The sequence below is a fragment of the Chrysochloris asiatica genome, unplaced genomic scaffold, assembly GCF_000296735.1.
Source record: "Chrysochloris asiatica unplaced genomic scaffold, ChrAsi1.0 scaffold00028, whole genome shotgun sequence".
Taxonomy (NCBI): domain Eukaryota; kingdom Metazoa; phylum Chordata; class Mammalia; order Afrosoricida; family Chrysochloridae; genus Chrysochloris; species Chrysochloris asiatica.
In genome coordinates, this window is record NW_006408546.1 from 2,803,357 (window position 1) to 2,819,337 (window position 15,981).

At 37.0% G+C, this 15,981-nt stretch overlaps 1 protein-coding gene across 1 annotated transcript in view; it reads right to left on the bottom strand.

Annotated features, from left to right (window-relative positions):
• Positions 1–2,631: 2,631 nt before the first annotated feature.
• Positions 2,632–15,981, bottom strand: part of CAPN7 (calpain 7) — a 55,810-nt gene continuing 42,460 nt past the window's right edge. Inside the window, exons 13-21 of the mRNA XM_006840019.1 lie at positions 14,067–14,211; positions 13,834–13,933; positions 13,448–13,583; positions 12,831–12,906; positions 6,259–6,404; positions 5,210–5,272; positions 4,405–4,535; positions 2,897–2,992; positions 2,632–2,804 (exon numbers count right to left, since the gene is read on the bottom strand). Of these exons, the coding sequence (XP_006840082.1) occupies positions 2,660–2,804; positions 2,897–2,992; positions 4,405–4,535; positions 5,210–5,272; positions 6,259–6,404; positions 12,831–12,906; positions 13,448–13,583; positions 13,834–13,933; positions 14,067–14,211 (1,038 nt within the window). The 3' untranslated portion in view covers positions 2,632–2,659. The remainder of the gene's footprint in view (positions 2,805–2,896; positions 2,993–4,404; positions 4,536–5,209; positions 5,273–6,258; positions 6,405–12,830; positions 12,907–13,447; positions 13,584–13,833; positions 13,934–14,066; positions 14,212–15,981) is intronic.

Sequence of the window (15,981 nt, forward strand, 5' to 3'; positions counted from 1 at the left end):
TTCCAGGCCTATTTCTTCAGTTGTCCATCAGAAACAATACTATCGCAATGCGGAGACGCATATAAAAAACCCTGAAAGGAAAAAAGCTGCTAATCAAGTATCCTCTACCCAGCACCCAGCAAAGCTGTCAAATACAATGCGGTGTAATCAGAACATTCCAGGATAAACAGAAGCTAAGGGATTTTGCCAAAGCCAACCCTGCATTGCAAAACAATCTAAAGGTCTCGTCTTGTTGGTTCTCACAGAACGCCAACAACCAGAGATTAACATACATGGCAGCACCTCTGGAACTCAATCGACAAATGGAAGAGTCGAGCACAGAACAAAACTATTTAAGAACAAATTCAGAGATCTGGGAGGTCACTCTAGGATCAACACAATTACAGTGTGAAAGAAGGTGAACACTCAGGAACAGAGATCCAGGTGGTGAGGAGGTCAGGCAGATTACAGAATAAAATAGCCTGTTTTAGAATATAAAGTAACCACAAAGAACATGGAAACATTAGAACTATGAAGAAACTGACAAGAACACAAAACCCATGAACTCAGCACAGGAAGAACAAAGAAACCGGCAGCACCACAGAGATAATAGTATCTCTATTTTTCCCACTGTTAAGAAGATAAAAGTAAAAATAATATATGTTGGCTTATAGTAAGCACTAAGGAGCTCTGGTAGCATAGTGGTTATGAATCGGGCTGCGAACCTTAAGGCCAGCAGTTCGAAACTACCAGCCGCTCCGCGGGAGAAAGATGAGGTTCTGCTCCCGTAAAGATTTACAGCCTCGGAAACCCTGTACAGGGTCGCTATGGGTCGGAACCGACTCGACGGCAAACAACAAACAACATAGTAAGCACTTGGTAACTGCAGCCAAAGAAGTCTACTGGCCCAGCCAGTAGTAATCTTTTCCTCATTTGCACATTATGTCAGCACCATTTAGAGCTCTACATACTGTACCAATCAACATGACAAGATAGTAAACTTCATGTTTAGATTTCCATTTGATTGTTGAAAGCCAGGATTTGGTCTTATGCCAGTTAGTATCCTGCACGACATATTGAACACAGTAAATGCAAGTCATACGTATTTATAGTAAATATAACTCTTACGCTTTGAATTTTTTCTTTGAAAGGACATGAAAAATGAGATTAATCCACATAAAAGTAATATGCAAAAACTGAAAACACAATACTTGCAAAGAAAAATCTCATAGATATACTAACATACTGCTTTAAATGTAAGCACTGGACTTACTCACCACAAGGTCAATAGTTTAAACCCACCAGCCACTTCATGGAAACCCTATAGAGGGCCGCCTTAAGTCAGAATCGGTTAGACAGCACTTCAACAACAGTATTAACATCTTCTCTTCTAAATAAAACACATTAGATGAACTATTTTAATAATTTCTCTAGATTAAACTATGTAGTTTCCTTAAGTATAAACATTTTATTTCAATTAAAGGCAGTATAAAATACAAAATAATAAGTTTTCATTATTATAAAGCAGAGACAGTGAAAAATCCCACCCTATTAAATTTAAGATTTTACAAATCTTGACCATTTCTGTTCTGATGGATTTTTATGTAAACAACTGGGATTTACACATGATACTAAATTAGTATCTTAGAAATACACTTTTTCTGAATGCTATTATATATAACTCAATCACCATATATTAAAATCTCAATTTTACTTTCTTTCAAGTGCTTTTGTCATAAAGAGCACTGAACTATATAGCATAACTGAAAAGTCTATCCAACTACATTATGTCTTCAATGCCTCAGATTACTACTTTCAAAAGCTGCAGTAGTGTATATAGCTCAGTTCTCTTTACACGATTCAATAGGAATTATGTCCCTAACTCCAACAGCCTTCATTCTTAAGCATGAACATCTTTATGCTAAGTTACTTAGGATTTCTTAAAGCTTTATCCTTTCATGACACTTAAGGAACAATAAACACCTCAAAGTCAATGCAGAATTAAAACCTGGCTATGGGGACATGATGCATTTGGTTGGTTAGTTGCCCAAGATGTACAGTGGAGTCACAGAACAAGCAGGCTTAACTTACAACATGCTCTGCAAAAAAGAGAAAAATGAATGTAAATATTTCATAATATTACACCCACCCACTGTTCCACTTAATGAGCCTATGTCCTTCAATTTCCTCAGCTGCTCCTCTTAGCTCTCGCCTTCTCTTAGCAAAGGCCTACCTCACAGTGTTGGGAGTCTAATTTTAATGACATGTACTCTTTTATACAACATGGCCTCTCAATGCAAACCAACTCTACATTTACAAACCAAGTAAACTGGTGTAGGATTATTCTGACTATACATAATTCTCACCAAACACCTGACTTGAGCACCAGATTCCACTGTAACACATTTTGAGAGATTTAATTCAGTTCTGATGGTTTTTTTAAGTTTCTGCAGATTTGTGTCCTCATTTCGTAAGTCGATGTTTGCCAAGTATGTTGTTGTCGTTAAGTGCAGTTGAATTATTTCCGACCCATAGCGATCCTATGTAAGGTTTCTGAGGAGCAGCTGGAAAGCTTGAACTGCCGACCTTGCAGTTCACATCAACTCTTAAGTCCAGCACATTCACCCACAACGCCACACCAGGACTCCAAGTATATCCAGTAATAGCTGAGATTTCTCCATCACTGAAGTTGTGTTGTCTTGATGGGGTTAACACTATTGAAGTCCAAGAAAAAAGGTCCTTCTTGTTTAGGCAAAAAAGTACTGGGAATAATATTGTAGATCCCAGCAGGTATATTTTCTATTTCCAGGTAGCAAAACCCACACCTATATTCAGGAGAATGAGAACAAGGTTTGTTGAAGATGCTACCACAAAAAGTACAGTTATAAATAGGATATAATCAAAATGGTAGTATTACCTGTAGTCACCACTAGATTTCCTCTGAAAGCCAGCATGGGGACCAGGATCTCCAACCACAGAAACAGTTACCACTTCAAATCCAACGCTATACTGCCTAGCATTCAAAGGGAACAGAATTATTGCTGTTACTAGTGTTGAATAAATGCAAAATTTAAAAGAACTATTTAAAGTGCCAATGTATTGAACTATTAAATCAAGTATATGATTTCTAAAGCTTCAATAGGATGAAACAGCACTCATCCGTATGCTTATTACTTTTACACTTAACTATAAAAAAACGCCACTTATACTTTTTAATTGAAGCCATTAAAACTAATAAGGTATTAAACTTAACTTTAAAAGAGACTCTGTTTTTCCTACTGGCTCCCCAAAAGCATATAAATCTTAAAATATTACTGCAATAAGCAGAAAGATGGAACAGCAGAGCAAGCCCTGACATAAAATCTGAATTTCCAAAATTAACATACGATAGACCCCAAAACACCAACCAAAACCTAACAGGCAAAAATTAAACATGTGGCCATCAATTTGATTCTAACTTATGGCAACCTCATGAGTTACACAGCTGTTGTTGTTGTTAGGTACCATCAAGTAAGCAATGACTCATAGCGACCCTATGCACAGCAGGACGAAACCCTGCCCCGTCCTGCGCCAACCTCACAATTGTTGCTACACTTGAACCCATTACTGCTGACACTGTGCCTATCCATCTTCTCGGGGGACTTCCTATTTTTTCTCTGACCCTCCACTTTACCAAGCATGATGCCCTTCTCCAGGGACTACTCCCTTCTGATAATGTCTGAAGTATGAGAAACGAAATCTGGCCATCCTGGCTTCCAAGGAGCATTCTGGCTGCACTTCATCCAGCACAGACAGATTTGTTCTTTTGGCAGTTCACAGTACTTTTAATATTCTTTTCTAAACACCATAACTCAAATGCCCCAATTCTCCTACAGTCTTCCTTTTTCACAGTGAAGGTTTCACATGCATATGAGGTTACTGAAAATACCATGGCTTGCGTCAGGTGGGCCTCAGTCCTTAAACTGACATCCTTGTTCTTAAACACTTTAAAGAAGTCTTCTGCAGATTTGCCTGATGCAATATGTCGTTTTGTTTCTTGACTGCTGAACTACCAGCAGCAAGGTCAGTGGTTTAAAACCACCAGCTGGCTCCTTAGAGGGTAATTATCAGTTGAAACCGACCAAACAGCACTTAATATATAATATGAAAAAAAAATACACATGGCTAATAAATAATATGCTTATCTAGAAACTGGCGAGTGCAGTGGCTCTCTAAGATAGCACTGGACTGTAAAACACAAGGTCTGCAGTTCAAGATTGCCAGTTACTCTGTGGGAGACAAATGAGGCTTTCTGCTTTTTTGAAGATTTAAGCTTTAAAAACCCTATACAGTGTTGCTATGAGTCAGAATCAACTCGAAGGTACTTAACAACAACAATCTAGAAATTAAATACAACTGATCTAAAAAAAATTACTTAGCACAAACCTTGGTCCTCTTAGCTCAATTAGCAATGGCCCGGTCTTATCTACATGGAATTGGTAGATGGGGTTATTTTTATGAGTCTCTTGGAAATTTCCACACCCTCCAGCACTCTGACCACTCCACTTTCCATTAATCTAAGAAAACAAAATGTTGACATTAACACTTCATAGTCTCAAATTCCACTTTAAAAACAAAAATCCTTTTATTTGAGGTCAACTCTCTGTTTTGTAGCTCCATCCCATCTTGTTCTCCTATGTGCCACAGTCAGTCACTACAACTTTCCCTTTCAGCCAGGCTGCTTTACGATCACACCTAAGTCCTAGTTTTCTTGTACACATGTCAGCCACTTTGCAATTTAGATCCAAATTTTAATTAGTTCATCAATTCATCTTGTTCAATAGTGAAAGTTTGCATTAATCTGTTTTCTCAAAGTTTTTCTTCGTCCTATAGAGTCCTGGTATGGTGCTGTTGGATAAACACTCGACTGCAAGGTTGTTTTGAACCAAAAGGTCGGCAGTTCAAGCTCACCAGCCGCTCCTTGGAAACCCTGTATGGAGTTGCTATGGGCTGGAACCGACTCAAAACACTTAACAACATAGAATTACTTAATGTTGATGAGAAAAGTCTAGTCTTCCAACTTAGAATGGAGGTTGCTTAATATGTTCTCTTTGCATCCTGTCATACCCAGAATGTTATTTCCTGATAAATTATAAAATGTTTAGAATAAAATGATAAAAATGGAAAACAGAAAGGGAATTCTAAAATATTATAATGCTGAAATTATGATACAGAAAAAGATTTCTCTTACCCGTCTTGATAAGGTATATGGTGAAGGGATCTTCGAAAAAGTAAAGCTGCAAGCTGAATATACCTAGATTCAAAAACATCTATTGGTTGAAATCCTTATTCTATAGGCAGCCTAATATCAAGTTAAGTTCATTAAACTGGGAATCAGAAAGCAAGGAATCTTGTCCTAGCTCTTCTCTACCTGTGTGGGACTCCAGACAAATCTTAATCTCTCCAGCCCTTGGCTTCTGTAGCTGAAGAATGAAGAGGGTGGAAGGAGCTCCCTGTGGTTATTTCATCATTAAATATCAATTCAAAATGAGCTTAATCTATATATAGCAAACCAATCTAGTTATAACAAAACTATAATAGTCTTCCCCAAGTACTTGAAAGCAAAATGTTTACAGGTGATTAACTGCCCTTTTCACCAAGTTCAAAGACTTATTTTTAAATCTTAAGATTATCTAAGGACTCCTGGTATAGTGCTGCAGGATAAACACTGGCAGTTAAAACCCACTAACCATTCTTTTCGGAAATCCTATATAGAGTGGCTGAGTAGGAAACGACTCTATCACACTTAACTACAACAAGAATATCTGAAGAGTCCTGGTGTGGTGCAGAAGAATAAGCACTGCACTGCAAACCACAATGTCAGTTCAAACCCAACTGTTACACCTTTGAATCCCTATACAGGCTATCAATATAAGTCAAAACTGACTGAACAGAACTCAACAATAAGAGTATCATGTAGGCTAAAGGGGTTTTGACTGCTTGCTTTAAAACTAAAATAAATCCAACCATACCATATTACCTCAGAACGTTCATTCGAAATGTTACTCAAAAATGTTACTTTTCAAAGTCATTATTTTCTAAAGGAGGAATAATAGTTAACGTAATAGACTTTACACACACACAGAAATACACACAGACATAAAAACAAACATACATTTTGGAGAACAATTAATTTTCAGAGATAAGTATCTCCACCAGGTATTCTCATCTACAAAGAAGAGCACGCACATCATGTATTTCATAGTAATGTGTTTTGCCACTGTACACTGTTTTACTTACCCGGACAGTGTAATGGATTGTGTTCTGTTTTTCATACTGAGAAACCACTAATGTAAAGGTATGGGTCCCAGGTGTGGTCAGCTTTATCTTAGTCAAATAATGAGGACTATTAATTCGGATTCCATCTATGTATGGAGCTGGATCAGCTACAAAAATAATATTTACAGAAGAGGAGACTTTAGATTTCTTTTTTAATTTAAGCACTATGGTTGATGGCAGAAAAAAAATTAAACAGATGGACATCACTTTGGTTCATTGTCTTTAAAATATGATATTAATGAATTAAAATAGAACATTCAGAAACTTTAATATCAAAAGTTTAAAAAAACAAAAGTAATTTTTTGAAATATAATCCCTGCTATTTGCACCATGATCCATCTTTTCTCCCATAGACGACATAAAATCAGGATTAGCTCTTTCTCTTGATTAAATGTGGTTCTGTGGGTTAATGTGCTGAAATACAAAGCTGCAAGGTTGGCTGTTCAAGCTCATCAGCTGCTCCTTGGAAATGCTATACAGGGTCGCTGTGGGTCAGAACTGACTTGCAAGCACTTATCACCAACACAGATCAATCAATGGATATGCGCATGTTTTCTGAATTAAATGAACTTTGTTGCCCTACCTTATAAAACCAAAATCCTATTTATCACCACCCTTAATCATACTCTCTTCCACATTGATTCATTTGGTGGACATCTTTTCAGACCTTTTCCAACCACATGCACAAATACCCATTTCTACTAAATGACCACTAAACTGAATGAACAAATGTTTATGTGACGACATATGCCTAGAAAAGATAGTATGTGTGTATATATATATATATATATACACACACACACACACACACACATATATGTATTTTTTGTATCTTTTCCTACTTAACATTTTAAGATCTATGCTGCTCTATATGGTGGTGGTGGTGGTGGTAATGGTAGTATGCTGTGGCGTTGGTTCCAAATCACAGCGTTCCTGTAGAGTTCCTAAGGCTTTACAGGAACAAAAAGCCTCATCTTTCACCCAAGGGGCAACTGGTACATGCGAACTGCTGACCTTCTGGTTAGCAGCCCAGTTTGTAATCTACTATGCTACAGGGCTCCTATGCTGTTCTATATAGGTAAGATTTATTTCTTTTAAGATCATTAAAGGAAGGATGGGAATAGGAGGAAATGACTATGTGGCTAGTTGTCTCCATGAACATGAGACAGGAAGAGCTAGATTAGTGTCTGGCTACCATTACTGAGTATTTTGACAAACAATTCTATAGTAGAATCCTGATCAAAGGAGGATGGGGGCAGGCAGAACAGAATTTCAAATTCTCATGGAATTCAGACTTCTTGGAGCCACAGAGGCTAGATGAACCCCCAAAACTACCGCCCTGAGATACTTTTTAAACCTAAACCAAAATTATCCTGAGGTCTTCATAAAACCAAACAATTCTTTAGCTTACAGAAAAGGAGGCTGTAGACTCCTTCTTGAAATTTTTTAATGGTTGATGGCAGAAAAACTTTAGACATTAATTCCTTGTTTTAAAAATAGTATGATATTAATCAATTAAAGCTTTAGTATTAAATAGTTTATAAAAAGCAAAAGCAACTAGTAAAGAATATCTGCTTTGAGCATTATGCCTTTGAAGATCTATATAGGATCAAACTGAGAACAGCAGCTTGAAAGATTAGACAAGAAACTGAGGAGGCAGTGGACTTAAGTTAGTGGCAGAAAAACTCAGACAAGAAGGGAGAGATGTTTGTACAACTTGAAGACTCTAATCAATGTCATTGAATTGTACATGTAGACACTGTTGAACTTGTGTTTGTTCTGCTGTGTATAGTCTCAACAACAAAAATAAACTGCATATTAACGAGATTTTATTTATTTTAGCTGCCTTTATAAATACTCTAATGTATGATTAGTACATATTTTCCTTATTCTTCTACTATGGATACTGAGATTGTTTCCAGTATTTTACTATTACAAATAGTGTTGCCTTATACATGGTTTGACAATAACACTGATAAAATAATTTTAGGCATGCCAATTACTACATGCCACTTAAGTTTAATGCTTTGTCATTTAATTGGGAACACTGAACATTTGTAATGTAACTCATTAGAAAACTAAACATTTTAATACTGTAAATGTTAAGTCTCTGACAGCTAGCTAAACACCAAATGCACTGCCATTAAATCGATTCCGATTCACAGCAACCTTACATAGGAATTCTGAGACTGTAAATCGTTACAGGAACAGACAGCATTATCTTTCTCCTTTAGAGCAGCTGGTGGGTTTGAACAACTGACCTTGTGGTTAGCAGCCCAATGCCTAACCCACAGCACCACCAGGACTTCTTTCTAATGCTTATTGTTGTTGTTGTGTGCCGTGCAGTCGGTGCTGACCCATAGTGACCCTGTACACGGTTTCCGAGGCTGTAAATCTTTACGGGAGCAGAAAGCCTCATCTTTCTCTCGCAGAACAGCTGGTAGTTTTGAACGGCTGACCCTGAGCTAAGCAGCCCGATTCGTAACCACTACACAACCAGAGCTCCTTTTCTAATGCTTAGAGTAGTAATATTCACTGTGAAAAGAAAGCATTATGAGACTTGAACTGTTCTGACGAGGAAAGACAAGATTTCTAACCCATCTTGGTTTAACCTTCTGTCAAATGGAGAACAATAAATCCTTTTCTATTTACTAAAGAATGTGGTGATGAAAATACTATAGAAAATAGCAAATATTTTAAAAATGTAAAATCATTATTTATAAAGGTGTGGGCATTTTAAAAAACAAGGCAAAAAAACCCAGGGTAAAAAGGATAAAAATTATATTTGAAACAGAAAACTAAAAGAACATTTCAGTGCTAGGCATATATTAAAAGTATTTATGTTTTTTAGGTTGTTTAATGACCAACACGCAACAAAACAAAATCTGGTCAATTTCACGTTTATTGTTGGATTTCTTATGTGCTATATTCATTCCAGACTCTAGGAATCTGGACTGATAAAAACTCAGTGTCCACCCTCAACACACATGCAATATCAAGCTTCAAAAATAGAACAAACTTCTTTGAATCCATTTAATCCATCACTGTCCCATTTCTTTATATAGCCTCCTTGACAGAACTATTACCAACAGGTGCTTCCTTACCTCACAAGCTCTTCTCAAACCATTCCAACTGGGTTTGTAGCCCCACCTCTCACTGCTCCTTGTCAAGTCACCAATGACTACAAAGATACTAAATTAATAGTCTCCTCTCTGTCCAACCCTGGTTTGACCACTCAAATAGCGATAGATGCATTTAGCTGTCCATTCTCTCCCTCTTCAAATATTTTCTTCTCTTAGGTTATGTGAGTTTTTGTAACACTGGGTTTCCTTCCGTTTCAGCAATCATTCTGTTCAAAGTATTATGCTGGTTCCTTTTCCTTTGCTCAATGTCAAGATGTCTGAGAGTCCAAGGTCAGGTCCTGTGTATTCATGCCTGTATCCCCATAGATGCTTAAACAGTTCATGTCCTTCAGATGTCACCTAGATGCCACTGACTCCTAAATGCACACCTTTAGTTCTGATTTCACTGCAGAACTCTACTAAAAATTTCAATTCCTTGCTTGGCATCTTCACTAAGATATCTAATGCTGTTGCTGTTGAGTGCTGTCAAGTCGGTTCTGACCCTATGTAGGATTTCCAAGGAGCAGTTGTGGGTCTGAGCCACCAACCTTGTGGTTAGCAGTTCACTTCTTAGCCTACAGCAACACACCAGGACTCCTGGCTATCTAACTTGTATCTCAAATTTAACAAAACAAAAAACCCTTTTGATTTCACTCGGGAGCATATCTACTTCTCTTCACTTCAACTCCTACTCAGTAAATGTCACACCTTTTATTTATTGCCCAAACCAAAAAAAGGAATCGTCCTTGATTTCTCCTTGTTCTCTACATCTGTTCCATCAACAAGTTCTGGCAACCCCACTAAACCCCCATCTGTCCACTCCTATTTATCACTACTCCTAACCATTTCAAGAGGTAGCCTATGATCCAGAGCCAATGATACTGAAGGAACGAGGGATATCATTGCTGATGTCTGATGGATGTTGGGTGAAAGTGGAGAATATCATAAAGATATTTACCTGTACTTTATGGACTATGCAAACACTTTCGATCGTGTGGAGCATGACAAGCTATGGACAACATTGCTTAGTATGAATATTCCGGAACACTTAATTGTGCTCATGAGGAATCTGTACATGGACCAAGAGGAAGTTGTTCGAACAGAACACGGGAACACTGAAATGGCTTAAAATTAAGAAAGGTGTGCGACAAGGTTGTATTCTTTCACCATACTTATTCAACCTGTGTGCTGAGCAAATAATCCGAGAAGCTGGGTTATATGAAGAAAAATGTGGTATCAGGATTGGAGGAAGACTCATTAACAACCTGCGATATGCCGATGATACAACCTTGCTTGCTGAAAAGTGATAAGGACTTAAAACATTTACTGATGAAGATCAAAGAACACAGCCTTTGGTATGGATTGCATCTCAATGAAAAGAAAACAAAAGTCCTCACCACTGAACCAATAAACACTCTTCTCAACAGAGAAAAGATTGAAGTTGTCAAGGACTTCATTCTTCTTGGATCAACTATCAAAACTCATGGAAGCAGCAGTCAAGAGATCAAATGACGTATGGCATTAGGCAAATCTGCTGCACAAGACCTTTTTAAAGTGTTGAAGAGCAAAGATGTCAGCTTGAGGATTAAGGTGTGCCTGACCCAAGCCATGGTATTTTCAATAACTTCATATGCATGCAAAAGCTGGGTGTGAATAAAGAAGACTGTGGAAGAATTGATGTTGAGGTATGGTGTTGGAGGAGAATATTGAAAGTGCCATGGGCTGTCAAAAGAACCAACATATCCGTTTTGGAAGAAGTGCAGCCAGAGTGCTCCTTGGAGGCCAAGAGGCCAAACTTTGCCTCTCAAACTTCGGACATATTGTCAGGAGGGACCATTCGCTGGAGAAGGATATCATGTTGGGTAAGGTGGAGGGTCAGAGAAAAAGAGGAAGACCCCCAACGAGTGGCAGCATCGATAGACTCAAGCGTGACAACAGTAGTGAGGCTGGCCTAGGATCGGGCAGTGTTTCATTTGGCTGTGCACAAGACTACTATGAGTTGGTGCCGACTTGATGGCACCTAACAATAACAACTACCCACAGTCCAAACCACCATTAGTTCTCACATAAAATAACAAAAAGTGCCCGATGTGTCCTATTGTGTGGAGCTGTAGGATCAGCACTGAACAGCTAGAACTATAGGATCACAACTAGACAGCTAACTACAAAGCTGGAAGTTCAAACTCACCAGCTGTTCCTTGGAAATCCTATATGGGGTCAGTATGAGTCAGAATTGACTCGATGGCATGCAACATTATACAATGAATAAGCTTGAGAAAGAACAAAAACAAAATCAGATGGCATTTTCCAAATTAAGGCTGTCCAAAGATTTCCCATTATACTTGGAACAAAATCCAAACTCTTTCCTACACATACAGAGAGCTTCTGTAATCTGACCCCTTCCATACTTTTCTGACCTCTTCTTGAGAATCAAAGCTCTTTCCTCATGCCTACTGGCCTCTTTTGTTCTTGAAACACACCACTCTTTTTCCCATTGTAGTTTCTTTTCTTTTCTTTTTTTTTTTTTACTAGCTGTTCCCTCTGCCTATAATACTCTTCCCTCTATTTCTTTGTATGACAGTTCTTTTTATCATTCAAAGTTCCTATCCCTTCTCAAAGAGGCCTTCCATGACCATCCAAATAAACAACCAAGTCACTAACACATGACCTTATCCTATGAAAACAGGTTCCTATTTTATTCATTGGGTTTTCTTATGTCCTAAAAACAGTGCCTATCAGTAAGTGATTAAAAAAATCTTTAAATGAATGAATGCATACTGGTTTCAGTACACTATGTTAAAGCCTCAGATACCCTGTAGATAAGAGATTCACTTTGGCAGTTTGGAAAGGTTATCACAGAGGAGATAACATTTGAACTAAGTCTAAACCAGCTTCATTAAGAAGCACAGAGTAAGAATAATATGTGGGTAGAGGGCAGAGAAGACATATTCCAGGCAGGAAAAAAACTGAAAAAAAGGGACAACAAAGGCATTGTATTGAGAAATAGCAAATGCCAGAATGACAGTGACCTGTGAAAAGCTGGGACAGGAGATAAAGTGAGAAAGAAAGGTTAAGGCCAGAATATACTACAAATAAGAATATAAAAGCCTTATACACCAAGCTAAAGAGCTTAGATTTTATCTACCAAAGCACAGAGAATCATGGGATTTTTATTATCAGAGAAAAAGATATGATTTCATTATTAGAAATAAAACTCCAACAGAAATGTGTAAGAATGTCAAAATCCCATATTCCTGGAGTTTCTAAATAAAAAACACAAGTATTATAAATACCCACCCATCTGTGTGCATGGGTTTCTAAATTTCTGCACATTACCTACATAAAATAAACTTGTCATTTCTCAAGTTCATTCTGTAAATAAAATTTTAATGTTTGGCAACTTAAACATACCTGGGTAATAAACTTTTTTCCCATCAGTCTTGTATACAACCATTGTGATAAACTCTCGATTATTTGCAAAATCATCCTAAAATCACAAAGAATCCAATGAGACTATGCAAAAAGGCTCAAAAATGCTCCTTATTTAGTGTAAAGAGTAAAAAAAAAAAAAACTAATTTCAACAACATTTCTTTCAGCTACTTAAGCACTCAATACACTTAATTAAACTTTTTCAGTATATTATTATATTGTGCTAATAATTACATAAGATTCTGGGGCTCTTTAGATTATGTTTATAGAATGAAGCCTAATAATGAACACATCAACATTTTCAAACCCCCTTCAGCATATTTTACGTTAAGATCTGATATTTAAATCAACTCCCCAAGCCCTCACTAAAAAAGCTTAAGTTCCCATACATTTTTTCCCAGAGTTGAGTTTTGAAAAATTTTTTTTTGTGTATGATTACAAATTTCCTTAGAGGAAAACATTTATTTATCCAAGAAAACACTATTTTCAAGGTACCTATATAAATGAAACAGATGATCAATTTATGTATGTCTTTTATAATAACAGTCTAAATTTAAGGAATTTCTGTATGGGATCAGTAGAAGGTTTTTGTCAGTACCTTGTCTGTTATGTGTCTACTAAGCAAAATCCACACTGCAGCGCCCCCTTGTGGACACTGCACCTCCAGTTTGTACTGGGGGTTGTTGGCCAGGCTATAGGCATCTTTCACAGGTCCTTGCTTAGCATCCCAAGTACTAAAAGAGTCAACAAAGAAAAAAGTAATAATTACATTTCTCACAGAACTAAAATATAACATTTTAAAAAGTGTTGTGTTATGCTTTATTTTTATTGTTTTTAAAATCTTTCAACTGAAAAGTATAGAAAGAAAGCAATCAACTGTGGACATGATAAAAAGGAATACTGGTCTTCCTAAATTAGCCATTAAATTTTAAATGAAGAGTTGACACTACTATCAAGCATATTCTAGAATGAGCAAAAGGTTACCTGTGAATACAAGTTGAGTCTTTAAAAAGACCTGGATTCCAACTCAAATAAATCACATCATAATACTGGCACAGATCATCCCATGAAATCCAAAATATCCCTGAAAATTAAATGTCTTTTTTAATCTAAAAATATCCTAATAATAAACGACATAAGTTAAATGCTTTCACAAAGTTAAAGCATTATATTTACTTGAAAATCAATTGGCATTAACATTAAAAAGATATAGTTACCATTGTCTATTTTCTGAGCGGTTCGGGGATCAAAATTTAAATACTTCTGTAACTCTGGAGTCCAGTTTTTTACATCATTTTCACTGTATCTCCCTTTCCAACGTAAATGACTCCAAGGATTTTTTAATTGTATAAATCGTAGCCCCTATTTAGAAAGACAGGAGATAATGCTAAAAGGCAAACATTGATGATTTTCTTTTCTTAATTATAGCATAATTTCTAAGGATATATTATTCTGGGAACTTACCAACCCTTTCCCCTCCAAATGAATCTGAAATGAATACTTTCAGTGACATGTTCTTCAGGTCACCAACCTGATAAACTTTAAAAGATTACCTACCTACCTATCCCCTGAACTATGCTGCCCAATTCAGTAGTCACAAGCAACATGTGAGCATTTAGATTCAAATAAAGAAATTTAAAAAAAAAAAAAAATCTGTTCCTTAGTCACATGTGTTGCCACATTTTTAAGTGTTTGCTTGACTGCAAGGTCAGTTTAAATCACATGGTCGGTGCTTCAAACCTATCAGCTACTCCTTGAAAACCTTAGGCAAGGTCAGTATGGGTTGGAACCAACTTGACTGCTCTTAACAAGACCACATGGGCTAGGAGCTACTTCACTGGTCAGCACAGATACAGAACATGCCCATCATGACAGAAAGTTCTATTGGACAGGGCTGCCCTAGAGTTCAAGTTACTTCCTACTCTAAGGGCACTCTACCGTGAACCCACTTCACTTTCCAATATTTTTCAGTCATGCAACTTTGACTCCATCTGAGTCTCCCACATCACAATTCAAAAATACTCCTTATTCAATTCTGCCTTGAAAAGCATCTGCTCATGCTATTGTTCCCGATCCAGAAGACACTCTCTGATCCCCTATAGTTACTACTTCCAGTCAGATCCTCTTCAGTTTCTCCCTCCACTTTGGTCTCTTAGTGAAGACCAACACAGTGAAGACAAAAAAGAATGGGCTTTGGAGTATGAATGAAACGGGACCAAATTACAGCTTCATTATTTATGGGCTTTGTGAGTTTTGGGTGGGTCATTTACCCCTTCTGAGCATTTGTTTAATCATGTGTGACATGAGGATTATAATGTCTCCTTATAAAACTATTCTAAATATTAAATAACATAACCAAAGTATCTAGTATTCATTAATTTCCTTCTTTAAATGACCATTTCCTATAAGCTTTATAGTGCCATTAATCTGCATTACATTTGTTTAAAACAAGTAGTATTCTATGTCACATTGTAAGCTAGTCAAGCAAATGTAGGAGTGCTGTATTCCCAATGCGACTGTAAACATGAAGTGGTAACACTATCCTTTTTCAGTGGTCTCCATTAAGCATTATGGAAGAGAGAGCTAAACTTGTTCTTAGTAAATAATACTATGGTTGTGTCTGCTGAATAATGACACTGATTTAGAAACATAAAAAAAGACTGTCAATCCAAAGGGATAGCTGCCTTATTTCTAGCAGTCACTTAAGAAAAGCAATGCTTTTTCTACTAAATCGCACTGTGGAATTAAAAAAAAAATTAAAAACACGTTCCTTTGCTATTTTGTTGTTGCTGTTAAGTGCCATGAAGTCAGTTTTGACTCATAGCGACCCTGTATAGGGTCTCCAAAGAGTGGCTGGTAGGTTTAAACCGTTGACCTTGCAATTAGCAATGGTGTCAAATCATGGCCTAGGGCAGATATGATTTCTGGGCATAGTAAGAGTTGTTCTTCTCAGATTACATTTCCTAGATATTTTAGTAATAAAATTTATTTTCTCTCTCTCTCCTACACTACCTGTACCTCACCCACCCCTCTTCCATGTCAGTGAACACACATTTAACACTTTTAAAATTGTTTCTTTTCATAAAATCTATGGCATGAAATCACTCTTAATGCAAGACTCAAACATTTCTT